This window comes from Barbatula barbatula (genome assembly GCF_947034865.1).
Source record: "Barbatula barbatula genome assembly, chromosome: 18".
NCBI lineage: Eukaryota > Metazoa > Chordata > Actinopteri > Cypriniformes > Nemacheilidae > Barbatula > Barbatula barbatula.
This window is the reverse complement of record NC_136781.1, coordinates 4,457,008-4,484,400: the sequence shown is the minus strand read 5'-3', so window position 1 is coordinate 4,484,400 and position 27,393 is coordinate 4,457,008. Positions and strand designations below refer to the sequence as shown.

Here is a 27,393-nt window from a genome sequence, read left to right as displayed (position 1 = left end):
AAGAACTTAAGTCTTTACCTGGAGACAAAAAAGATGCCTTATTGTCTTCCATCAAGCACAAAATTACTCTCAAGAGAGCTGGATCTGATGATCAGGTGTGGCTTTGTGGAGGTGCATTCTTCACTTGATCAGTCACGAGAAGAAAGAACAAAGCTCAAGTCTTTCTATTAAGGATCTTACAAACATATCTGTCTGGTCATTAAGAAAATCTGTGATCATTGTTCATTCACAATGTTCAACTCATTCATTAAATATTTGATAACTTGATTAATCTTTTAGTTACAAATGAAAGAATATTACAGTTGGACTTTTATTTCCTTGAAGTACAACCTAATGAAAAGGTGTGAATAAGATTTAAGAAATCTTTTATTTACAAATTTGAGCATACTGCATGTGAATGAAAAGAAAGATGTCTTTTATTTTACACTACTGGAAGACACATTTTAGGGTTTTTTTACAGAAAAAAGGAAAAAAACGTCACTTTAAAGTAAAATTCCAACGTTTATACGACATTGAGGTAAAGAACATCATACCTGTATAGTACAAATCTATACAATTAATACACGAAATTCAGTAGTTTAACAAGTCACAGTATAGTTTCCTAAGGTAAGATACAACAACCTGGGATCTGAAATTAAAACTTTCAACAGTCTTTCCAACATTGACGTGAGATTCCAGAGTTTTACTTCCACAGTCATGCATTTATGGACATCTTAGGTTGAAAGGAAAGCTCACCTGAGCAATCGATACACACAGAAGCTGAAGTACTTTTAGATCGGCTGCTGACATTTTTCCAATACAAGAGACAAACAAGCACATCTCTTGGGCTCTGCTTTTAAAGTGCAACATGCTTTTTAGGGAATGCAGGAGAACCTTTCCCCTTTCTTCAGTCTATGACAATCCGCAGCACGAAAAACTGACGGTTTTTGTATATAAAACTTGAATTATGTTTAGTAACTAAAGCTCGAAATATAGAACGGACAGAATTTAAAATACGGATGTGACTTTAATTCTACCATTGTGATCTAAAACAATGTTCATCTCTACAATTTTTTTACAGCGATTCTTTTGCAAAAAAACATTTGATGCTTTAAATAAACATCTATCAAAGCAAAATCCCTTTTTATGCTTCTGCACAGAACATCTCATAATGTTCAGCTTGCATATTCCACTTTTTGGTTAACATGTAAAATGTGTACATTTGTTCATTCATCTTGAAACAGTTTTAGAAATCAGGCGTCAAGCTGTTGGCATCATCTTAAATCTTAAACGCCGAACAACACTTACGAATCAAATTTCAGAGGACTCAATCCTCTCTATCCAGGGCAGACTAATGGACGGGTTATCTTCCTGCAAAGCCCCGCCCCCAGCTCCTGTCCCCGCCCCTTCCGCTCTGGCCCTGCCCCCTCTCAGCAATGCCATTTCTCTCTCCAGAATTTCATTCTTGTGGTACATCTCCAGATAGCTGGCCTGCAGCTCCTTCTGATACCGTATCACTTTCTCCTTCTCGGCCTGCCATGTGCTCCTCTCGGTTTCAAAGGTGGAAGCCTGTGCCTCATTCTGACGTCTCTCCAGGAGCAGTTCAGCGCGCAGACGTTCCTCTGTAGCGCTAGATCTTCCGGTCTCACCGACGTCCGCTCGCCCCTCCTCTGAGTTAGGCAGGGGGAATTTCCTCCGGGCACCCTGTACGGCCATCTGCAACATGTCGATCTGATCGTCCTTGGACTGGATCTGATTGCGTGCCTCGTGCAGTTGAGTTTTTAAGAGGAACATCTCGCTGAGCTTCTGTGTGACCTCTGCCTGTGAATCTCGTAACTGCTGCTTTAGTAAAGAGATTTCTCCAGACTTCTGACAGACCTACACAGGGTTAAAAACCTTGAGTCAAAGTATGAATGCTACAAAAAAGGAATACTGTGAAGCATGGTCGCTATGCTTCATTTTAACAACACAGGGCTTTAATGCTTTGTTCAGACAAGCAGTTAAATATAAATGTTTTGCATATCAGCCTTAATGGGATAGTTCACTTAAAATTGTTAATGATTTTATAATTTATTCATTCTCATGTCCTTCCAAACCTGTGTGACTTTCCTTGTACTGCATGACACAAAAGACAATATTTTAAGAAAGTTGGTAACCACACAACACTGGTCACCATTAACGTCCATTGAATTGACACAAAACCATATTTCTCAAAATATCTTCTTTTGTGTTCTACATTTACATTTATTCAGTTGGCAGACACTCTTATTCAAAGCGACTTACAAGTAGGAGAACTTATAAACATTTTGTCAACACACTTAACAGTACCGTTAGTAGTAAGCAAAGGAGAGAATTAACTGGGGAACCAAATGAGTACCAAATAAGGAGTAATATACAGAATACGAATGACACAAGAATAAATACATTTGCATTTTAATTTAGCGTGAATTACTGTATTTCTTTAAATTAAGTATTTTGATGTAGTAGTAGTTGTAGAAAAAACATAACATGTGACCTGTTTAAACCTGATCTGATTTTAAAAGACCAACACATGAGCCGTCCCTGTTTATCTCCAAAGTAAAAGTTGTCTTTTATCTCTTCTAAAATTCTCTAAAGCCCCAAAACTCAAAAGAAGTCTGGCACCATGCATACCTCCCACTGGGTTTCCTCTAGCTGAGGATTAATGAGCTGGCTTTGTGCAGCTGGACTTTGACTTTTCAGGGTCTGGCACTCCAGTCTGACAGAATCCAGTTCCTCCTGCAGCCGGATGCGTTCTTGCTGTGCCTTGTAAAGCTGCAGCTGCATATGTCGCTGGGACCGCTGGGCCTGCTGGGATACCTGCCGAAGTTTGGCCATATACAGGTGCTTTAGCTCGGTCACTTCCTTCTCCCAAAGCCGCTGTTTCCCTTCAAAAACCTACAGTGGGACACACAGAGACAAGCACATACAAAAATCAATATTAGAATTACAAAAATTTAAACTAATATAATTTGTAAGTATTTTTTGTAAAGCATCACTTCATTTTTGTTGCGGGATATTATAAGGAATTTGCCTACATTTCTTATTGTAACAAATGATCCTCAGTAACCCCCACCCAACGTAATAAGTAAATAAACTGTATCATTTTTTTGTTTTAATTTTCCAAATACTTTCTCATGGACATCAGAGAGATAATACGAACAGGATAAATATAATTTGATTATAAACCACAGCAGTGTCGTAAATGCTGTTGTTCATTTCACATGGGCCATTTCTTAAAGTTACAGCAGCAAAAAACTGGCTGTTTAATATGAAGATTTCAAAGAGGATGTGGAAAACGATCGAAGATTAAAAAGTAAAAAGATTAAAGTATAAATATTTACATTGATATATGTGTGTTCATGTGTATGATCTGACCCCTTCAAATGTATAAACCAGCATTTATTACATGTATTTCATGTCTGTGTTCTTTTAGATACTGACCTGCGCTATGGCATCTTCACTCTCATCCAGGTTCCTCCTCATCTGCCGCAGCTCGTGCTCCTTCTCCTGAAGCCGCTCCTCCAGATCCCTCACCACGTCCTCCAGAGAATGCGACAGCTCGTAGGTGGGCGGCGCCTCGCTGCCGTAGCATTGCAGACGGTTTAGTGTGGCCATGCTCTGGCAGGACACGTCTGTGACGGTGGAAGCAGCCCCCTTGGAGCCCAGCGAGGTGCGATCCAGCGAGCCTATGTGGTTGATGTGCCCCATGGAGGCGCTGATTTGTCCCAAGTGAGGGCGGAACGGTGGCCGATAGGGAGGCAGGCTGTTCATGGAGTTGTGCCCAGAGTCCGACGTGTTCTCCTCTTCCTGGCCGCGGACCGCCGCCAACACGCCCTTGCTGGCGCTCGTGGCTGGCCGTGAGGGGGAGGAAGAGGAAGATGAGGTGGATAGCGATTTGGATGCTGCTTTGGCATAGGACGGATGCATGCTGTTAGTAAAGCCACTCTCTAGCTCTTCCGATTTGGACGGGTAGAGGTTCTGCATGGAACTGAAGTTTTTTGGCGTTACTGGTTTGAAGGCTGAGGGCCTGAATCGTGGCTGTAAGAGAATAAGGATAAGTCAATTATAGCATGTGCATCAGGGGAGTGGATCTACACTTAAAAACTGGAGCTGTGCCAAACAACAGAAAGTAATTTAATGTAGACGGCTTTTACATCCATATTTCTTGTGTCTTGTTGAATTCCCCGCTCAATAAGGTCACTTGAGAGGGACCCTGTTTGATTACAGAGATAAATTTAGCAAGCAAAGGCTGTTCACAGACGGCTCGCCTGAAGGTGTTTTTATGATTTATTTCAGATTGGAAACAGGGGGGTGTTGCTCACTTATCAATAAATTATACTTCCTTTAGAAAGAAATATAGTTTTTATGGACTGGACTGGAAACATTGTCTTGATTTCTACATTTCAATTACAGGCTTTGAAAATTACGACGAGAAGATCATCAATCTTGTTTTTATTCTGTGATCGTAAATGGGAATTTTTAACACCTGCTCTTTTGGAGATTTGCTTACCGTTTATTTTTTTAAATCAACAGGACTCAATCTTAATATATAATCCTATTATTTAAAGTAAATTTAGATGTATTTTTTGACAATATAAAATATTTTGTATTATTTAAAATGCACACATTTTTACAGGATAGTAACATGCAAAAACACATCACCTTTAAAAATACAATTATTTTACTCTTTAAAAATAAAATGTATTCTTACTATAAATAAAAATGTAGAATTTAAAGTTGACTAATTTTTTAGGTTCAAATGCTGTGAATATATATTTTAATAATTTAGAGATTAATTGGCCATTTTTTTCTATAATCATAATTAAAATCATAAAAAAACAAATAAATATCATTTATAATATTTATTTATTAATAATGCAAATAGCAATAATATAATATAATTTGCCAGCACTGTTAAAGCTACTACTAGTTATTTTCACATGCCGTCACAACACACTAACAATTCCAATAAACACAGTACTGAACAGTTATTCCTTGCACATTGTATACCTTGTCAAACTTGCCACCTATGGGAAGTGAGTTTTTTCCCAAATCAACTTCCTTTCCATCCCTGTGATAGACCTTAGTGTAGATGTCCTCCTCCTCACGCCTGTGCTCTCTCTTGATGGAGGATGTTCCAGAGATGATGTGCTTGCTGCTCTTTTGTTCCTTCTTCGTAATGTTGAGATAGTTGAACAACTCTCTCTGGTTGAAACCTTTCTTAAGCAAGCCGTGGTACTGACGTCCCGGGACCTGTGGTACCGCTCTATTGTACTTAATAGGTGACGCGTCAGATTTTTCGATAAGGCTGCCTACACTTCCCATGACGCATCGGCCGGATACCAGTGAGGATGCTGGGTAATGGGTACTGATGCTTTTGCTGGGGTCCTGGGTCAAAGACAGGGCCTGGACTGTTGCCATTAGTTACAGGATCAAATGGCTCCTCTGGGATTTCTAAATTGGAAGAGAACAGAAAACCAGTGAGAAACTCTTCAAATGATCACAAATGAAACCTGACGCGGAGTTCCTTTTGTGTGAGGAAACTGAAATTTAGTCACTGAAATCTTACTCTTCGCTCAGGGCCACTGGTACAAAATGTTTATGATATTTTTTCCCAACACCCAATGACTAGTCTATACTAAATACGACACTGGGACAGGGCTCAATATTTTCTGGTTGTCCTCTGATGGGATAGTATCTTATGTACCTTAATAAAATAAACCAGGACGAACATTCCAGACTAATAAAAAAATGAAATGCATAATAAAATTGAGGGAAAAAAATGAAAATTGATACAGAAAACAAGAAAAACATACGAAAAAAGACATAAATATAATTATGGAGCAATAAGGTGTTTATTATGAGAATAATGGGCTAAATAATATTATAATAGTTATACAAGTCATGTATCATCAGGTTGTGTAAATTAACACTTTTTATTACAGGGTGAACGATTCCTTTAAGATCAAAACCAAAGATATTTTTATAGTATTACTATAGTATATTATAAATTTTATTTTATAGTAATAAATCGCTTTATTTTGTTAAAGACCAAACTACAGTTGCATGTCTGACCGCCTCTGCTGTATTCAGCGTAAGCTGAACAAGTGTCGCAGCAAAGATCAGCAGCAGGAGTCAGGTTTTATTCATAATGAGTGAAGTGCTTACTGACAAGGCGATGGCGAAGGCTTTTCTGGCTAAGAACATGTAAGCACTGTTATCAGGATACGGTTAAGTATTCATTTTATTTTTGTTTCAATTTTCAAAAGCCGAGATTTTGTCATTTATTTCACAGAAAAGTTTTTCGTATTCCTGTCTTATTAGTTTCTTATTTATTTATTTGTTGCACAATGTGTGCCGTGATTACCCGTTTTGTTAATATATGCAATTTATTAAAGTAAATCGATTTTATTTTCGTTTCTCATTTTGTTTGCTTTATGTGTGCTGTGATTTTGGGTTTTGTAAGGCCTGTTTTTAATATAAGCAAAGTCATTGTACCTTTTTTATAGTTTGGTGTGTTTTTTTAAGAAAGATATTGAACCCACCATTAACTTGTACAACTGGTGTTTTTACACTTCGATTAACCGGTGGGACAATTTCATCACCGCAACATCCCTACTGAGAAATAGGCCAAAACACCACAAAGCCACTTTTCATTTCGACTAAATTACTGCTGGATTTACCACTGCTCGCTTGTGACTAGAGCTGTCACGATTATTAAATAATCGTCCCATGGCGATTGTTTGACCTCATCGCAATTATTGCACATCTTTATAGAAGACACAAGAGGGAGCTGTAGTGCCTGCATATTGCATATTTCAGTGTATATATTGTAAATGTTCCAACATTCCAACAATCACTTAAAAGTTTTAAAGCATATACCATAAAATACTGTAGAGCAATTTAATATAATATAAACTAATCTCGATGTGAAAACCAGCTTCCAAAATTTCATTAACACAGAACTACAATTTTACTGTAGTCTTGCAAGTGAGAAAAAAACAGATTAGAAGCTTTTCTATGACTGATAGATAGCAGTTTAATTCACTCCTGATCAAACTCGTTGTATGCGTATTTGGCGGCTTGTGTTATTGACATGTAAAAGGTTTGACCTTAAATATATGATGACCCCATTTTTTAAGAGAAAGAGTCAGCCAAATGTAATAATCGTGACAGCGCTACTTGTGACCACAAATCTTTTCTCTTCGCGAAGATAAACAAAACACGTGTCTTCCATCAGAAAGACTGATCTACTTATCCACCCAGTATTGCTGTGCACTGGTCTATCTAGGGGTTTGAAAACATCAGTATTTCCTACATCCTGCTCTCCATCTATTTTCTCTTTCCAGAGCACCTCATTAAGAACCTGTATTGATTTCACCTCCATGACCTTCTTTGGCATTGCTATAAACAAACGCCATTGGCCTCCAGCAGCCGTCAAGACAAAATATGATGCACTCCAGTGTTTCTTCTTGTGTACGCACTCCTCCTCTGTGAATATATACCCACCCTCATATACAACAGGACTGATTTTGTTAAGAATAAACCAAACTGTATTGAACAGCGCCAGTGCCCTCTGAAAAACTCATAAATAATATAGTGACCTCATTTGAACACTTAGGCCCAATTCTGACCCGCAGTAAAGCCGATGTTGAGAAATGCATCTGCTAAGGCCAAAAATATGCCAGCGTTTGGCTAGACAACACAACTAAGCACCTCTGGGTTGAGCTGGGAGAGTGTTGCCTTCCTGTCTAATGCATCTTCACCTATGGCATCCCACCCAAAACAAACATTTACTCAGTGTGACCTGCTGTAGGAGATGAATCTGCAATTAACTTGTGTAGATACACTGGAAAATTATAATTGTGGTGAGGAAGGCGGGACGAGAGCCGTGAGGCGGGGCCAGTGGCGTGAGTAATAGTTGGAATCAGCTGTGCCGGTCCCGCATTAGGGCTCTCGTCCCGCCTTCCTCACCACAATAATATTCATACATAGGATAAAACATAAACCGTTTTAATACATATCATAAACACACCAATAGCTCCAGAACGCCAAAAAAAATTGTAATTTCCCCAAATTCAAGGTTCTGCTATTCCACAGATTATGCAAATGTCTGGAGAGGACAGAGATAAGTGTGGCACTTGAGTTTAGGCTCTTCAAAAAAGCACCTCATGATTTTATGCATGAGATGTGGCTGAGCTCTCCTCGGTTTGTGCCATCACAGTTCTCGGCACTAATTATAAATAAGCCATCACTTAGAGTGCCACTTCAGTTTATTATTGACAGGCCGAATAGTAAAGTATTCGAGAGGTCAGAGAAATAGGTCACTGAAAGCAAAAGGAAGTGGGCGTGGCTATGAAATATTTAGATGAACAGATGGCGAGTCGAGCTTGATGACCTGACGATGATGGTTCAGAATGGGCAGATTTATCGTATGACTTCACTTTGTGTCATAAATACTTCATGAAACTTTTCAACACCTCAAGTGTACGGCTGATTCACCACAAAAGCATGTTCAGATAGATACATTTCCTCGGGAGAACACAGCCACCAGGTAACACTGACACGCAGACTAACCCAGAAACCGTATGACGTTTCTCTGGAGGAGTCACACAATTTCAAAATGTACAATCCTGCGGGACAGAAGTGGATAAAAGCGTCGGCTAAATGACTAAACGTAAACAAAAACATACACTAAGGTAAGTGTATGATGAATGTCTGTGCTGGAAGTTTTTATGAAGGGAATTGAGGAGAGGTGGGGGTTCGAAGCCCTGTTAAAAGCAGCCACAAATCTTGAAGGACAGGGAAAATGTTGCATCCAGTCCCTTTCCATAATTGCCTGAGACATTGAACAGCCGGAGAAGGTTGAAAGACTAGACCTGATTTACAACCTAGTCGGGACCTTCAGAGGCAATGGCCCTTACACACACGCACCCACTTATTATGGAAAACTTTAATTAGAGGCTAGTCAACCTCACAGCAAGAGTTCAGCTCATTTGTTTAAGACCCTGAAACTTGCAGTTTTTAATTTGTCTTCGTGGACATCGTGTAATGATCCTCAGTGCAGGGTCACAAACCTCCATAAGTGGTGTTTGTGTTTTCTGAGAATTTTATTTATTTATCTGTAAATAGAGGTAAGCTTTGCAAAAATTACCTGCTTGAATCGTAAGGAAACGGAATATACACAGTCTGCTGTTTTTGTTTTCAACCCCGTGTTAGATCAAAAAGAGATAAACCCAACCATTGAGTTATAATTTGACACATGCCGAGTTGACTTTTTAGAGCGCAATGTTTTATTGGTTGGCACACAATAAAACGACAATGTATGAAACATCTTAAACCCTAGGCATGAAATACACGTACTGGCTATTGTTACTTTACAGAAGTGAGACAGATCGAACTAAAACAGAATACACAGAAAAAAAAAAAGATGCTTTAGATTCCAAACATACTTTCTAAAATCAAGTTAAGGCTTGCAGTCTCGCTCACGAAGACAGTTCCCTGTCTAGCTTGACGTATCTCCAAATATAAATTTCACTTCCTCCTCTGGCTCTAAACTTGCGTACTGCCTTGTACATTCATTTTGATAGAAGCATTAGTCAGTAAAAACTTCCTCAAATCCGGACTGTGATCAGAATAGCATATTACATTCTACTCTTTAATATTTCTGTGGTATATAATATGTATAATATTTCAGTGGTATATAAAATATAAAGTGCAAATTTCAATTGCACAGTAGACAGTATAGTACACTGTAACCCACAATGCATTGTTCTCAACCTGATCTTCTGTTTAGCATCTGACCGAGTCACATTTTCAAATAAAAATAATATAAGGAACAGAACATTACCACATTTTTCAAATCTCTTTTTGGACTGTGTATTTGTATTAAAGGGGTATGTGTACATAATACATAAAACATTTTTTTTATTGAAACTCTTTCCAACTCTTTGAAAAACTTAAGATCTAAGTGTACACAACTCTGCCATCTGGAGACAAGAACCAAAGACTATATTTTTTAGTAGCTATATTAAAGGGACAGTTCATCCCAAAATGTACTCAGATATAGTCATCATTTACTCCCCTTCGAGTTGTTCCGAATCTGTATTCATTTCTTTGTTCTGATGAACTCAGCGAAAGATATTTGGAAGAATGCTTTTAACCAAACAGTTCTTCACCACCAAAGTAGGAAAAATGACAATTGTAGTCAAAAGTGCCCAGAACGGTCTGCTTTTTATATTCTTCAAAATATCTTCTTCTGTGTTCCACAGAACAAATGCATTTCTCCTAGTATGGTAGTCATTGCTTGCCAAAAACTGTTATTAACAAAGGGACACTATAATAATAATAATAATATGAAAAAATAAGTAGATGGCATCCCGTATAGTCACCGCCGAATTCTGTAGGCTGCCACCTCTGCCAGCCAGTCACGTGGCTGTCCACAGGAAATGACACATCACTCCACCGAGCTGTCCTTCATTCGCTGTCACTCCAAAACAACATTGCATGTGCTTTCAGGTCAATGATGTAACAAGGCATGCTGTGATTCGTATCACTGTGCTCGAGGCCACAGACAACACCAGACATGAACCTTACAAACACACAACACAATTCAGGAACTCGCTGAAGCTAACACAGATGATGAATCAGGCCAGTGTAGGGCACAACCTCTCATATTATTTACCAATCCTGCACGCGAACAGTAAAAAAAAGGCCCTTTGAGGTCAAATAGCCTGGAATTATGACCCAAGCTTCCAGGACCCAAGGTGACACTGTGCACCCCATTCATAAGTCACAGATTTAGCGGCGTCATTAGGCCGAATATGACTCCCTGTGAAACATGACATGAGTCAAACAGTGGTGACTTCATTCATGCAGAGGCCACGTATCAACACTAGCTCTCTTTATAAGTATTGCATTATGTTCGATATACATCTTATTTTGGCATAGAAGATCCATTCATTTTACCCAGACGGGCTCTCTGGAGACCTCTGTTTATGGTGTACAGGGTCATTTAGTCATGAAATTGGGGAAGGTCCATAAAACGTGCTCCTTCAGGGTTAGAGGACTCCTGGGGGTCAGAGGGCAAAGAGGAAAGTGAATGTCTCGATGCAAAACGAGTGACCCGAGGGCTGCGGAGTGAAAACTACTTGTAAGTCGCTTTGGATAAAAGCGTCTAATAAATGTAAATGTGATAGTGTAAATATGGTTACCGTACATTGTTGTTCCATAATTATGTTTTTGTGATTGTGCAATATTAAAATAAAACTTTCTTTGATGCATTTAAAATCAATAATATACTTGACCACCATGACTTTCCCAATGCACATCCTCTTTTTGTAAAACAAAATCTGCAATATTCAAATGATTTGACTGACCTGTAGTGTAAGGAGAAGTTGAAATGTTTTGCAATGATACCATGGCATGTATTGTATTCTTCTTCTATACATTAAAAGGGATACTTAATTCAAAAATGAACATTCTGTCATCATTTATTCACTTTCGAGTTCTGTATACATTTCTTTGCTTGGATTAACACAGAGAAAGATATTTGGAAGAATGCTCATAACCAGAAAGATTTTGCCCGCCGTTGACTACCATGGAAGGACAAAATACTTTATCTTTTTTTGTTTTGTTGAACACAAAAGAACACATTTTGAAGAATGTAGGACAGCAAACAGTTCTGAGGCACTTTTGACTGTCATTGTTTTTTTGACATTCTTCCAAATGTCTTTCTCTGTGTTCATCAGAACAAAGAAATGTATACAGATCGGAACAACTTGAATGCGAGTAAATGATGACAGAAGAACATTGTAACATTGTTAAAACATGCAGTATAAACCGGAATTCAAATCCTCTATGCAATTAATTCAAAAAAATGCATTTAGTCAAAATTTGAAGGCTCAAACTACTTTTTAACAGGCTGATGTCATAAATTCCTCTTATTTATCACCCCCTCCTCACTTAACGTCTGTTCTGAGATACTGAATATTCTGTTTGAAATACATCCCATTATGAAGCTAAAATAGGCTGTGAATTGCCGTTGACTTGAAACTGTAGTATATCACGGCAAGCTAAATGAACATCTGTATCAACCTCGTTAAAAACAAACATCATTCAACTGGTAGCGATGAATATTTATTACAGCCATTCTCAGAGCTTTTATTAACTCCAAAATGAACGGCAAATGAAGCCCATTCGCTGAGATTGCATCTCTATGTCATCACTCTACGGTCCAGATGTCAAGTAATCCAGCATAACGCTATTGAATGAGAGCTGATGGCATTTCGACAAAGCATAATAGCCTGTCCATCTATTACACATACACAAACTGATCAAACAAATCACAGCAACTATAGTTCTCGATTCATGCATCCAAAGAAGTGGAAACGTGGTATAGAACCAGAGCCATGTGGAGGTGTGTCAGCCGCTGCACGTGTGTTACTGTAGTGAAGCACACCAATAAGCTTGTGAAATGGGTTTGTGGAGGTCATTCTGTGAGTGTTAATCGTATTAGCTCTAATACCGTAAAGAGTCCGACATAAACCTGATCCGTTGAAGTTTGTTTTAACAGTCCAAATCCTCGTCCACACCCTGCCCTCTCCCCTGCTGAGTGCTGTCAAGACCGACCCAACCGTGCTTTTTCAAACAACAAGATGAGATAGTCATGCAACATTAGGTTTGGACGTTCCATTACTCGAACGTGAAACTTTAAGAGCACTTGTCTGCATTATATGGACACGTTTTAAACGGTCGCTATGGCAACTTCACACCTACATTTTGAAACTTTCAGTATATAGCAGGGATGCATGTTGCTTGTTAACACCTACAGAACGTTTTATGCGTGATACATGCGCTTTTAAATGACACAGGCAGGTTGATTAGCATTAAGAGGACTGGAAAATGTAGATGCAGTTGAGTTATGTAATTTTAACAAGTACGAATGCAAATGTTGCGCCTTATAATAACATTAAATCAATGTGATCAGGGTTCTCGGGTACAAGAAAAATCGTGCACTAAAATACAGTTTATTTAATTACAATTAGTACACTTCAATAAGTGTAAAGTGCCCACACATTAAGTTTGTAGGAAATACACAATATATAGTCTTTAGTACTTCTATTCATGATTCGATTCAAGTTAAGTACAATTAGATCTTAAGTTAATCTTAAAAAGTATTTTTAGTTTATTAAGTGCAAAATTATTGTGAATATTTAAGTTTATTTTAGTGCATTTTTATCTGCGTACTTCTGTTTTGAGCAATGAACGCCAATGACTTCTCTAGTCTTTGTGCTTATTGGATATATATATATATATATATAGGGGTTAAAACTTATTCTATTCAAATCATAAAGGATTTTTTTAGCCAATGAAATATTATTTGGATAGCACAGCTAACAAAAATGTGTATAAAAAATTAACTTTTATAATAGGGGTGTGAATCTTTGGGTAGACAACGAATCGATTGGATTCAACAGTTTTTCAATTTGATTCCAAGAGGATTTCTGCAATTTCAGAACGATTCGATTAAATTCACCATGAAAGTAAATTAAATAAAAATTCAGTTAAATTTGATGCACTTTTCATTTAACAACTTAAAAGACTTAAGTAGCCTTAAAGCAACAGTTCACCCAAATATTGTCATTCACCCTCAAGTTGTTCTAAATCTGTATAAATGTCCTTGTTCTGATGAACACAGAGGAAGATATTTGGAAGAATGCTTATAACCAAACAGTTTTTTGTAATTGCTTTACAAATTGCTTTCTTCTGTTTAATAAAGAGAAAGATATTTTAAAGATGGGGTAACAAACGCTGTTTCTTCCAATCTCAAATTTGGCCTGATTCACATTTCGCGCCTAAAACCCACAGAAAACACGAGCTGCACTGCGTTGTCCTTTTTTTTTGCCTGAACATTGCGCTCTCCGGCGTCTGTCATCGCAAAGCAACCATGGGCCACGATAGCCGTTGAGGTATAAACAAAGGATATATGTTTTAATTGATCTGAAAACACATTGCAATAACTCTGTTACTAGATATAGTTATGCTGTGATCATCTGTGTCTCCATCTTCATTGAGCTTATCTATATTATTTGTTTGATTCTTGTCACATCACCTGCGTTGCACTCGCGGCTTTCTGAAAAGTTGAGATTTTTTCATCTCGAATCGGCCCTGATGCGCCTGGAAAAAAGACAGCGCCGCCCCCTATTTGGCGAAATGTGAATCGGCATTTAGCTTGAGTACCTATACTGTAGTACCGCATATGTCGTTTCATCGGAAAGCATTTTGTTTGATCAAATTTATAAAAGAGAGATAGAGCTATACGATTATTTCCGGAAAAAGACGAGCTGCTGGAGGCAGGCAGGGGGGACTGAACTACAGCACGAGCACATCATCGCATTATCCTAGCACGTTTAACAGTGTAAAGAAGTCAGAATGCATGAAATAGCATGTTACCCATCTTTGAAGAACGTATTAAAGCAAACAGTTCTGGGGCACATTTGACTACCTTTGTAATTTTTCCTATGGCAGTACAAGAGTTAATCTAACCTAAACAACAGCACAGAGCATGAATCCCCATGATTCAATGCTTTTGAAATCAACAAACATTGGTATTTTCTGTCCTCACATCCAGCCAACAGGTGTTTTTCCAATTATCTTGATACCTTTACAAACTTTATCTTCACAGGTACTTAAGAGGCCAGCCATGAGGAGGGGCATCAAACTATTGTGTAACCGGCTTTTTCTGTTGACTTTGCTCATTGAGTTAACACAAGCCAGTCCTTCTTTGTCTCTTTCTCTCTCTGACCCTTTTCAGTGGGATACGTGCACCCTGAGCCGAGCGATACATTCATTGGTGAAAGTAGGTTAGATAAGCAAGTCAAAATGTACATTCCTAACATTTCTGTGGAGGTAATAATTAATATGAGCTATATGGACGTCCTGCCTCGGACACTGTGATAAGACCACAAGAAAGCATATTTGAGGTAGATAAGACATTTGCTGTGTTTTTGGACTAAACACGGATGAAGGGTTTCTCAGACCTCAGGCAGAGCAGGGGTGCGTTATACGATCACAGATAACGGGAAGTAAGGTCAATCCTCAGTTTGTACGACAAACCCGGTGTTTGATTTCTGTTAAATCAGCTCTTTTACGTGTAATATTTGCTACGTAATAGTCTCACTGTACAACCAGTTCCTTGCTCACCAGGATTATTATTGAATGCATGTTCTGCGTTATGTAAACTAAGATTTCAGACATGCGGTCGAAACAAAGATCAGGTTTGAAGACATGCTCCTACAATGTATGTCAATTGAGCAAGGCATGAAAACACATTAAAAGAGACAAACATATTTTGCTTTCTATTTTGGTAGAGCACAGCACTTGGAATGTCAAGGTTGTGGGTTCAATCCCACACATACAGATTAAATGATTCATTTGAATGCACTTTCAATAAACTCGATACATAGATTTCCATCGTAAGTGCATGACTGTAAATGTTATTTTAGTTTTTGTATTTTTCCATACGTCAATGTAGCAAATTCACAAAAATGTCATACAATAAAACTTGACTTAACAATAAAACTTCACCTAAATACATGTATGTATGTATATAAACCTCTCTGATGGAAGACAGGTGTTAAAAGAGTCAGTCTCTTTACACAAAGGGCTGATTTTAACAATGCCGCTCTTGCGCAACAGTTAGGATTACACTGTTTTCCCTAAAGAAAACGTGGATGTTGAACGAGACAAAAAACTGTGCTAATCCTGTGTGTTCATTTGACCTTAGTATTAAAGAGCTAAGCCTTGGAGGCCATTTCAATTGCAAATAAGCTTCCCAAAGGCTACCAAAAGTCTCACTTCACAAGATTCTTCACAGTAAACAGAATGCAAGTTAATCAAGCGGACCATAATAGGCTAGTAGGCTGAGAGGATTCTTTATGTTGCTGAGAGAGAGCTGAATGTCACACTGAGACTGTATCTTAAGGCAAAACACCCCGTCCCTCTTATTTACTGCAGGAAAAAACACTAAAGAGCATTCCTTCGCACAACACAGTGTTGCTACATAAAATAAAACAAAGTAAACAAATTGTTCACCTGAGAAAAACTCTGCCGCATGCTTTGTGTCCCAATGTACATTTGATGTCCTGCTCATGCCGGTGAGGGGAGAGTCAATCCAAATTACCCATCAGAATATCTCATCCTTCACTGCCACGAACCCACTGCCAAACCGGGAAAATCCCTGAGAATGTCTCTGGTTACTCTCTCTCTATCTTGCCACTGCTACACGGATGAGCCTTATGTAAAGAAAGCGCACCATTCCATGGGGCCGGTGTGGAAGAACCTGTTCTCCTTGTTTTCTGACAATTGTGAAGGACACTACTTGTGCCATGGGCAGTAATACAAAATGCTGTTTATTATGACTGTTTGAAAGTGGATGAAAATGGTTTGAGGTCGACAGATTCAACAGTGTTTTGAAAATAGATATTTGGATGGTGGACCGCTGGTGTCCAGTGGGAAACATGCCGTGTTGTCATATTGCAATGTGTCCAAACAATAGGCTTAGTCTTGCACGCTACAGTAGGCAGTCTTGACTCTCCACAGCATCAAATTACTTTGTGATAGTGGGAGACACTGGAGTAAAATGGGGGGCTTGTTCTACATGAGAACTGTGGAGATTCAAGGACTGTCGGTCTGTCTTGGTCTCAACCAATGAGTTCAGGGTGGGACTAACGATTGAACAACCAATGGAAGAGGTGGTTATAACAATTTTGCAAGACATCAATATTAAAAGGATTGTTCACCCAAAAAATTTAATCATTAACTCAATGTCATTTCAAACCTGTATGACTTGTGGTGCAGACCACAAAAGAAAATATTCTGAGGAATGTTGGTCACCAAACCTGGTATTTTGTGTTCTGCAGAAGAAAGAAGGTCATACAGGTTTGAAATGACAAGAGAAGCTGAGTAAAGATGACAGATGTTCAGAATAACTGAACAACAGTGTTACCCATTGACTTGCTTGCATTAGTTTTGTGTCCGTAAAATAGAAGTCAATGGGTACCGCCATTGTTCGGTTACTAACAGTCTTTAGAATATCTTCTTTTGTGTTGTTAAAAAGAAAATAAGGCAGGTTTGAAATGACAAAAGGGTGACTAAATGGTGAAAGAGTTTTCTTTTTTGGGTGAACTATCACTATAACAAAGATGAATAAATGCTGATAAACTGTTCTTAGTTCAAGTGAGCCAATACATTTACCAATGTTACCAAATAAAACCTTTTATCAAGTCTAACCAACATATTTATTGCTTTAATATCGATCTTGACAGATAACCATGAGCGAAATTGCTACAGGGCCAAAGAGGGTCATTCTCAACTCTGTAATGCCTCAGCTGACTTGTACACACAAACCAAACTACAGTAGGCTATGTCACTCTGGGCCAGAGATCAAGCAGAAAAACGCATTCTTTCTGGGAGGGAGATTTAAAAAAAAAGTCGTGTTTACATAGAGGTGATTTCACTGCCAGGCTGGCAGAAGATCAAAGAGAAAAATAAATAGCTTCTAAAGCAGACTTCATAATGAGTGAATGCAACCCATGTCCCAGTGAAGCTTTTTAAACACAGTGTTGCATATTCACCCCTCCAGGCATTTCACTCCTGCAGATTCCTTCATTTTAACCACTGCCTGGGCTGACAGGGGTTCCGGAGGACCTGAGATGGGGAAAAACTCAAACCTGAGCAGAGATAGTAACGTGGTAGAAGGAAGCGAGTCTAGGCTTGCTCACAGTTATCTATCTGACTCGTGATGAGGGACGAGCAATCCGAACCGATCCACTACGAGGAGGAAAAAGTTTCCCTGAAGTTCCCCAGAAGAACGTTAAGCTTCATGTGATATGAAAAACAAGACTGAGAACATGCTGAAATAATAGAAGGGTAATGGTAATGTGAAATATATTAGAAACTATGATTTTCTGAAAAAGTGGCGCTTGCCTCTGTAAAACTCACTCCAAGCATGTTGCAAGCAGAATTACAAATCAGTAAAATATAAACATCAATTCAGTTCTTGGTTGTCGAATAAATCTGTAAATAAAATAAAATTTACCAAATTCGGGCAAATTAACTGCATGTTCTAAACAAGCAGCATAAATACAATGTCCAGAGATCTTCAAAGTTGTCAACCCATAGAAAATACCCTGCATATTTTTGGACAGCAGCCATCAGACGGCTATAAAAAGACACGTACAGGAGTTTGACTCATAGCCTCTTGTAAGGCAGCACAGCAAAAGAAAAGTGTGAACTGAACATACTGTAATTTCCAATCTCAGGGTAGATTTGAATTACAACCTGTTTAACGTAATGAGAGAACATGTGACTGATACTACTAATGCTGGAATCAGTATCATCTTAAAGTGATAGTTCACCCAAAGAATGAAAACGATGTCATCATTTACTCATCCTCATGCCATTTCAAACATGTATCTTTACATGTAATAATTATTCTGACCCATTAGTGTAGTCGTCTAGTTCTTCTCTACTATCCTATCCCTCCCTCCCCCCAAATATATACTGTGGTGGGCTAACTGAGACCAGTTTTACTGCAACTATGCATTGTTGTTCTTTTGTTGCACAAATTGCTTCTATTGTTTTCCTCTGCTATGCAAGTCACTTTAGATAAAAGTGTCTGCTAAATGACTAAATGTAAAATGTATGAGATTCTTGAAGAATGTTGTTAACCGGCCCCCATTCACTTGCATTGGTTTTGTGTCCATACAAAAGAAATGAATTGGTGACGGAACTGTTCGGTTACCAACTTTCTTCAAAATATCTTCTTTTGTGTTCTGCGGAAGAAAGAATCTCATATATTTTGGTCATTGGGTGAACTAGCCCTCTAACAGTTTCTGTTTTTTAAGGTTAGATGGAATCTTGATGAGAAAGAAATGAACATGTCAACTGAAGGTCACATCTTGGAACTAAATCTTACTTCCTCATTAGTAGACGGTTTTATTTTTTTATCTTGTAGTACATTAATTCTAGGCAAAGTCCCAACACGGGGTTTAAAAAAGTTAAGATAGGGAAGCATGATGACTCTCTAGCAGTTACAATTGACCCATTGTAATTGCAGCCCATATAAATAACCAAATTAGACTATTGCTACCCAGAACAGATCACAATAACACAGCAGTTTCCCCATTACTTGGAAGTGGAACTGATTCTTTGTCTTCGCAACACAGAACATTATACACAAGTCTACCACACCATCAATCCCACACCTACAAAAACCACCACCATTCTATTCCACACACAATAGACTCACATCCAAATGTTCTTAACTGTAACCTGATATAAACAATGGCTGTCAAGACTATTTTACAGCATTCTTTTCATCACAAAACCACAGCATTCTGGAACCACTTCGCATAAGTGCAGTCAGTGCTTGGCTTTTTGCGTTTTGATATAAAAAAAAGTCACCAGTCAGTTGAATGTTGATCCTGGACAGGCAGGATATTTTATTTAGTTTAAATTTAGTTACTTGCAGTACGAGCCATTTAAAGATGTAGCATATCATTTCCAGGGCACCTGAATCAGTAAACAAACATATGACTGATTCTGACATGCCACAGGGAATTGAACACACAAACACACACTTGTTTTCCTGCATCAAAAAACCAAACACCTCATCTTCATGTGACACAGCAGGAAAACCTTGTATTGACTTCATTCTCCAGCGTCACAACTCTTTTATTACAATGACAGATGCTTCTCTCGAGAGATAAAAGCCAATCTGAAAGCAGCAGGAGAATCAAGTGTGTGTGTGCATTCGTGACGTCGTCCAAAGAAAGCTGACTAATCCTAATCCTGAACGGGACTTTCTCCTCAGTGTCAAAGAGGTTCATGGGATAGCGGAGAGATAGCGTAACTCAGCCGCATTATTAGAGCCTTCATTAGCTGTGCTGGAAGCTGACTGTGCCTGCAAAGGTCCTGTGCTTAGATAGCTTTGCATTTATGGGCAACCTAGAGGCTGAGGGAATTCATTCATGACTTTGTGTTTTGGTGTTTCGTGCATGAATCTGTAAAGCGCTTACATGCTGATGCATGGTTTGGATGCTGAGCCAAAGCCTTGCAGTGGCCAACTTCAAAGGTGTAGCTTTTGATAACACTGAAGGATGATTTCCCAACAGGACACCTGCTCTCCTGACACTTGTGCCAAATACCATTACTGGCTCTTAGTCTGCATGTCTTTTTTAAGCAATTACATAAAAGAGCCTACACTAGAGTAAGTAAAGACGCTAAGCATAATGACAAACTCTTCTTAGACATCCATTCGGACAGCCAAAAAGATACTCGAGACCTGTGGAAAGGCTTCACGCCCTCTGACCAGCTCCACTTGAGAGCCACTCCCACAATGGGCCGTGACTCCATAGGTCAGGGGTCCCGCAGCGGCCCCTGGTTACCAAGGTTACAGCCTGGTGAAGAAGAACGCTGCCTTTTGTCCTTAAATTCTGGCCATCAAAAGGAGAACGGAGTCTAAAGTAGAGACTCCCACTCAAACATTTCACAACAATCACTTGCAAATACACGTACGCGCTATGGAGTGAGCGAGATGGGCGCTCTGCGACCACCAAGGCAGATGACAGGAATGGGAAGGCTGCAATCCAGCTATGCAAATTGCTGTTTTATGTTTTGTGGCAAACTATTAAGTACTGAAAAAAAACTTATTTGTGACCTTACTGAAATGGAACGGACCTTCTGGGAATGCAGTGAACAACAAAAGCGCAGAAATCTTTAACTTGGGGTTTTCATTCATTATGGACCCTGAACATTACTGAGAAAATGACATCATGCCACAACCACCATGAAGAACAAGATCAGAAATTGAATTAAATCATTAATAATTGATGTCATAAAAGAATATATATTTTAAGATTAAATTACATTCGTATTTATATATAATATCAGTTTGCAAACGTATCATTTATAAAAAATAAAACAACGATAGAAATCGAACGATTATATAACACAAGATGTTCCTTTGCTACATAGATTCGTTTGCAGTGTAACAAAGTAAAACACACACCTGTAACAAATCCTAATGACATGCACGTTAAAATGCATTAAAGTTCAGAGACCAGTTAACCGTGCACCATCATCTTTCTTTTAAACCCGTACAGAGAAATCATATGCGCCAGGCTTTACGGCGAACTGCAGCAAGTGCAATCGGACTCTTTAAAGTCGCGTCAGACTCACCATCATTCCGAACCCGTTCAATCACAGCACGCGAGATTGATGTTAGTTTGTTTAAGAGAAAACGGCGATGTATTCCTCAGCTTCAATGGCGAAGTGTTACAGTTTACTGAAGCACAACACAGCACAGCACAGCACAGCTCTACTTTCCCTCTCTGAGATTTGAACTGGTCCACACTGGAGGAGCAGCTTCACGATTATATCTACACGTCAGCGGTGTTGACTCCACAGCGACACCTGCAGATCACATAGAGTATATCCTCGTGAAGGCTACTAATATCATCTCGCAGTAATAGAAGTAGATCTCAGTTTCTTTCCTGTTTACCTTTTAGCGTTTGACCCATGTCGTCCTTATGACAGCAAGCATTTAGCGTGGCATGGATGGACTCGACTAGTTTGAGGAAAACAATGCAATCCACGTTTTCCCAGCATGCTTTGTTCTAAAGGGCTTTTTGTGCTTCAGTCACATTTGCTTACTTTACTATGCAGTTATTTATAAGTACCGTGCACAAGAAATGGGATCTTTACAAACCAAACTTTAAAACTTTGTTATTGACTTATCAATAAGATTTTCAGATAAAAAAATGACTGTAAAACATGCTTTAAAAGCACATTAATTCATTCAATCATTCTGGTGGATAATGTGACTGTGTAATATATCTTATTCATGTGGAATATAATAAAAAAAACTACTTTATAAATAACCAAGACATTTCGGAGTGTGATACGATTTGACTCTCAGATGATTTTTATTGTGAGCATTTGTGTATAGGCTCGTTGGCCAGTATTTTATGAAGTCTAACCTTTTCTCCTCCGACCGGATATGTATAAAACAGAGGGTGTAACTACATTATCATAAGTTAAATGTATACATTATATACATGTGGTATGGAACAGAAAATAGACACATTTGTATCATAGGCTCTGATCTGGAACTTATAACTATTCAAAGAACTCATGGATTCATATCTGTCTCCCATACCTCTTTACGCTAAAATATAATGACAGCAGCCTGTCATTAGTGCTCAGACACTGTGAGTACTCCAGCCTCAGGGCACACACCTGAGTGCACACTGCATATTTCCTGCCCTTTGAGGATGAAAAAGAAACATCCTGAATGGTTGAACTTCAGGCCACAGGAAACAATAAAGAGTGAAATGCAAACAGCTTTTAATTTCAACAGGTATTGTAGAGTGTAAGCGCATTTATAATTGATATGGTACTTCTGGAGAATTTTGAGTGCATTACATAACTGATGAATACTTTATCAATAATGGGCAGTTTGATCTCTGTTATGGTCAGTGATTGATCTAATAAGGCCCAGTTGTGTTTTGTGGTTCAAACAGTACAAACTTAACGCCCTCTGCTGGTTATGCTCCGGCATGGCATGAAAATAAATGTAAGGTGGAAAAACAACCTAAAAATACATCTTTCCTTGTTATTATGTCAATTTATAATGCTGTTTACATGCTGTATCAGATAAATTGTGAAATCTGTAGCACAATTATAAAATAAGCTTAAATTTGCTGTACATAACATAAAAACAGAAAATGGCAATAATATATTGTATATATTGTGTTCAATTTACATAACAAAAAAAGATACAGAATTGGAATTTTCATACATGAAAAATGTGTAAGTATTATTTAAAGAGTTTTTTCTGTTATAAAGGGTAGAATAAAGATATAAACAATAAGAGTTTTTCCAAAAACAAATTTGTACAATATTCGTCTATTCTTCTGATTGTATGGCATATGTCGTGTCCTTGTGCATTTATATTCTAACATATAACATCTTATTTGACAGCAAATATGCAATAATCCACATATGTTATTTCCATTATCATGTTTTTTTTATTGTTGTGTAGTCTGTTGATCTTCTGTAGTAGATCTCTGTTATGGTTTCTTTGGCCTGGTGGTGGTGCCTGCCGACTGCACTTTGACAGATGTGGATACAGATCTTGAACCTTCTAGGTTCTGGGCCGTGCAGGTGTACATTCCTTGGTCAACCTCTCTAATCTCATCCACCAGCAGTACCGTTTCAGAACGCTGTCGGCTCCTCCCATCCACCTGTACAGTCTGTACACTGTCCTGGGTGTACAGTGGGCGGCCAATCTGATGTTGAAGAAATATTATTCAAAACAGGGACATTTAGCATTGTAATAAAGACTGTTGGAATGCAAATCTAAATTATTATGTGCTGTATGCCCTCCAGTCTAACCTTCTGTCCAGGATATTCCCAGGTCAAATCCACCACCACGTCCTGCTCTCCCACTACAGTGCATGTCACCTGGAGATTTTTTCCCACTGTCACGGTATCAGAGGAGGCCTGGATCGCAGGAGATGGAGGTGCAGTTGGGTCTGCCAAAGCATACAAACATTAATCCTTTTCTGATTTCTTATTTTTCATATTCTTCAGTCTCAGCTAATGTGTTTTTATGATTTCTATCTTACAGTTGACGTAGATCAGCATGTATTTGGTTGAGCTCTGTCGAAGGTTCCCTAGACTGGCTACGCAGTGTAGAGAACCCGCGTGGTACTGCTTTGGCCTGTGGATGGTGAAGCCCTTCTTGACATCAAAAGAGATTTCTGTTCCATCCACCTTTACCTCCATTGGAGGAAACTCCCGGTGCAGGGTCACCTTGGCCAGTGGGGAGGTCACCTGACAGGGCAGGACCGTGGGCCAGTTAGTTCGAAGCTGAATGACCTGATAATAGTCAGAGGAAGGTACAAACAACTCCTGAGGGTCTGAGAGAGGGAAAAAGTACCGAGAACAGACATAACATTATTGTTTTTGTGTTTGAATCAGAGCAATTGGATAGTTGTTGGAAACTGTATAAAAAAATTATATTGGTACTGAGAGATGAATTAAGGAGGAGACTACTCAAATATATTGTATTTTCCTATTCTTGAGGGAGGGCCTCGCGTGCTGCAGACGCTTCAGGTTTCAGATATGTACTTGAACGGTGCTCTTTAAATGTTAATAAATACTTTTAATGTCCCTTTAATGCTTTTAATGTTAGAAAACATGTCTAACATTAAAGTCCCAGTGAAATCAAAATGAAAGTCTATGACATCATGCTACACTTCAGCCTATCGTCAAAGTTTTCCTCCAATCAAATCCGCTTTAGAATCTGGAGAGTCCTGCGGACTCCTCCTTGACTATGAGAGCTACTATTGCGTTAGTGTCACGCGAGCGGTTGCACGTGAGTGTCCTCTGGGTCAGAGACATGATAGCACAGGACTGATGTTTTAGTCCATTGGCTGAGACTTTAGATTTAAGCCACACCCCTACATTTTTTATCAAAAATTATTACTGTGTCCCTAGCTTTAATAAGCTACATGGTGAGTTGATCGGTCTTATCGTTTTGAAGTTAATGTGTTGAAAAGTCTGTAATGTGTGTAACAACCAAACATGTATTTTTCTGCATTTAAGTAAACTTATTTTGGCATTATTCCATTAAATCTTGCGTGTACATTTGTTCAGAAGTATGTGCTGATTAGCATCTTGGAGGTAGGCTCAAAATAATTGATAAATTGTCACTACCAAAACAGTCACGACCGAAACGTATCATTGGGTATCATTGTTTCGGTAGATACAAAAATCGTTTCGGTAGTGAGAAAAAGGAATACTTAATCCTATATTTGGGGAAATAAACAAAACTCTGTACAGTAATGCCAAATAAATCATTTTTGTATGTTTTAGTAGTGATATAGTACGTGAGCTGTAGGTTTTCTATTAGATATTACTGTCAGATGTGTGTCCGCTATATGTGCTGCATATGTGCAACATAGTTAATTATTTGCATTGTCATAAAATTTTCAAAGTCTGATTCAGCTGTGCGAATTAAAATGGTACATTTCTAAAGTAGATTTAAACAAATCCTAATATGTAAATATAATTATTCTTATTAAATGATATATTATTGTGTTTTGGAAGTGACACAATGTGGGGAGAGGAGGACTTTTCCAAACCTTTCTGAAATTACAATATGTTATTAACTGCACACAGTCACATTTGGTGGCCAACATTACCAGAGGAGAAGATGAAGACTTTGATAGCTTTGCCATATTCTTTTCTGCAGTCTTTATCTTCACAGTACATTGGATAGCAGGTGTACTCTCCTGTATCTGCCGTTGTTGTGTTTGCCAAGATCAACGTGCCATAACGTTCATGTTGAACCATCCTATAAATACAAACACAAATAGCAACAAAGAAGACATCAAAAATATATTATAAATAAGTATTTTAAACCCTTTTGGGATGAGCAAAATTTGAAGAATATAACAAATATCTGTATTATTTATTACAGACCGAACACTGCGTGTACAGCAAATACCTGAGTCTTCCTTCATCATCCTCTTGTAGATATGCAGGAACAGTCCATTGGACAGGATTTCCTTTACATCGAAGCTCTAATGTGTCACTTGCTTGGATAGTCAGCGTATCCCCAACTTTCTGGAATTTTCCCTTGTTTACCACCTGAGTGAGGTATGTCTGGTCTTCTTTGGGGGTCTGAAGGGGGGTTTTCACTTTAAGTTTAGGGGCAAGAGCTTTTTCTGCCTCCTTTCCAGTCTTGGACTTGCCATTTGGTCTCTTCTCAGCTTGTGTCTTCGGTTTGGTTTCAACCTTTTGGCAAATACCTGTTGTTTAAATGACAAACTATTGTGAATAAACAGAATTTTACTAAAGATTTGATAAACATTTAGACTAAGCACCCATTTGTGGAATGATCTGCCCGCTACAACATCAGCAGATTCTGTAGCCATCTTTAAGAATCGACTGAAATCACATTTCTTCCATCAGCACCTGACCGATTAGTTCTGACTTCTAACACTTTCCTACTCTTTCCATCCTTAAAAAAATGTATTAATAAAAAGAAAATCTTAGCTTTGGTAGGCTGTTTGAAACCAGTTTGACTGTTTTTAGCTTGTGCATTTTGTTGTCCTTATGTTGTGCCAATTGCTTCCATTGTTTACTTTATTTGTAAGTCGCTTTGGATAAAAGCGTCTCCTAAATGACCAAATGTAAATGTGTTGATATCTGATTTAATTACTTTTTTATCTTTTGTAAGTTTGACATGATTATCTATATGTTTTTTATAAAGTTTATCTAGTCTCAAAATACCTGTATGCATATTAAATGTACACAAAAGTGGATTAGGCCTCTTGAGAGGTAAGATACTCACCATCCTGAATGATCAAAACAGAAATGAGGAAGGCTGCTAGCATCACCCTCCACTTCATGGTGGAGAATATTCACGGCGACCACAAACAAACTTTAGTTCACTTTGCTCTATGTTTGCAAATCTTTAGGATACATTCAGCCAGAGATGTGAAAGACAGACCGGAGAGGTGGACGAGAGTAGTCGAGGGTCAGCTGTTTACCAGAGTAACGTGAACACCCTAAATTCCTTCCTTAAATTCCTCCCTAAATTCTGTGTTCAGTCCACCAATCAGGGCCTGAGGTGTGCTGGCCACCCAACTCAAAAATCACCCACTGTTTATTTAGCTGTAAAAACAAGCTGCAGAGCAGCTTCCTCACTGTACAAATGTTTAAAGCTTCTGAAATGTAAGCAAAATTTTATTTAAAACATGTTTTTATTATAAACAAATGCTTTTTTCCTAAAATGTAAAAATGTAATGATTTAAAGTCTGGCATTTATGCATATGCAGCCTGTTTCCGTTTAAATCATAAACTTAAGAAATGGTTTTGTGCAAATTATTTGTCCGTACGGTTTTATAGTTTAATATTATTGTCTCTGTTGTCTCTATATTGTTTGAAGAAGTGACCTTGTAGTTTACACAAAATGGAACACTGCTGATGTCATAATGTCCAATACAATAATTGCCTGGTTTTTATTTTGGCTCAGTTTTGGGAAGCTTTTTATGTGATTGCATCATTTCTGATGAGCATGACACAGGCAGGATCTTGAGAATAGTACTATTGTTCCTTTTTGCCCTCAGAGTAAGATTAGAGTAAGATCATCCCTTTAGCTCATTTTAGTTCAATTGGCGCCCATTTTAGCTATTTCAGTATTGTATGTATAACTCTTATAGCCTATATGTGAATGAGTAACGACTGAAATCTCAGAAACGGTTCGCCAAGCTTGGCTTGTGGTCAAGAATTTTTTTATCATTTATTTATTTTAAA

At 38.3% G+C, this 27,393-nt stretch overlaps 2 protein-coding genes across 3 annotated transcripts; both read right to left on the bottom strand.

The window, feature by feature from the left end:
- Positions 1-299: 299 nt before the first annotated feature.
- On the bottom strand, positions 300-21,425 carry n4bp3 (NEDD4 binding protein 3). Of its 2 annotated transcripts, none has more exons than XM_079479290.1 (5): positions 16,096-16,321; positions 5,011-5,454; positions 3,442-4,038; positions 2,632-2,895; positions 300-1,857 (listed from the first exon to the last, which is right to left on the bottom strand). In XM_079479290.1, exons 2-5 carry the CDS (start codon positions 5,419-5,421, stop codon positions 1,291-1,293), a joined length of 1,839 nt encoding a protein of 612 aa, XP_079335416.1. In that variant the 5' UTR covers positions 5,422-5,454; positions 16,096-16,321; the 3' UTR covers positions 300-1,290. The 2 variants fall into 2 exon arrangements, with proteins under 2 accessions (XP_079335416.1, XP_079335415.1); XM_079479289.1 differs by lacking the exon at positions 16,096-16,321 and adding an exon at positions 21,244-21,425 and having other exon boundaries at positions 350-1,857.
- A 541-nt stretch (positions 21,426-21,966) lies between these two features.
- Positions 21,967-26,647, bottom strand: LOC306907988 (platelet-derived growth factor receptor-like protein). Its single transcript, XM_079480538.1, has 6 exons — positions 26,429-26,647; positions 25,580-25,883; positions 25,275-25,426; positions 23,694-23,987; positions 23,461-23,600; positions 21,967-23,354 (listed from the first exon to the last, which is right to left on the bottom strand). The coding sequence occupies exons 1-6, from the start codon at positions 26,484-26,486 to the stop codon at positions 23,136-23,138; spliced, it is 1,167 nt and encodes a 388-aa protein (XP_079336664.1). The 5' UTR covers positions 26,487-26,647; the 3' UTR covers positions 21,967-23,135.
- Positions 26,648-27,393: the final 746 nt, after the last annotated feature.

What these genes read in the sequence shown, in the direction of transcription:
- n4bp3 (XM_079479289.1), bottom strand. Translation starts at nt 5,421, where the DNA reads ATGGCAACAGTCCAGGCCCTGTCTTTGACCCAGGACCCCAGCAAAAGC. An exon ending in GTGAAGATGCCATAGCGCAG is followed by an intron (nt 2,896 to 3,441) that starts GTCAGTATCTAA and finishes GTCCCACTGTAG; the next exon opens with GTTTTTGAAGGGAAACAGCG. An exon ending in TAGAGGAAACCCAGTGGGAG is followed by an intron (nt 1,858 to 2,631) that starts GTATGCATGGTG and finishes AACCCTGTGTAG; the next exon opens with GTCTGTCAGAAGTCTGGAGA.
- LOC306907988 (XM_079480538.1), bottom strand. Translation starts at nt 26,486, where the DNA reads ATGAAGTGGAGGGTGATGCTAGCAGCCTTCCTCATTTCTGTTTTGATC. An exon ending in GATGATGAAGGAAGACTCAG is followed by an intron (nt 25,427 to 25,579) that starts GTATTTGCTGTA and finishes TTGTATTTATAG; the next exon opens with GATGGTTCAACATGAACGTT. An exon ending in CATGCTGATCTACGTCAACT is followed by an intron (nt 23,601 to 23,693) that starts GTAAGATAGAAA and finishes ATGCTTTGGCAG; the next exon opens with ACCCAACTGCACCTCCATCT.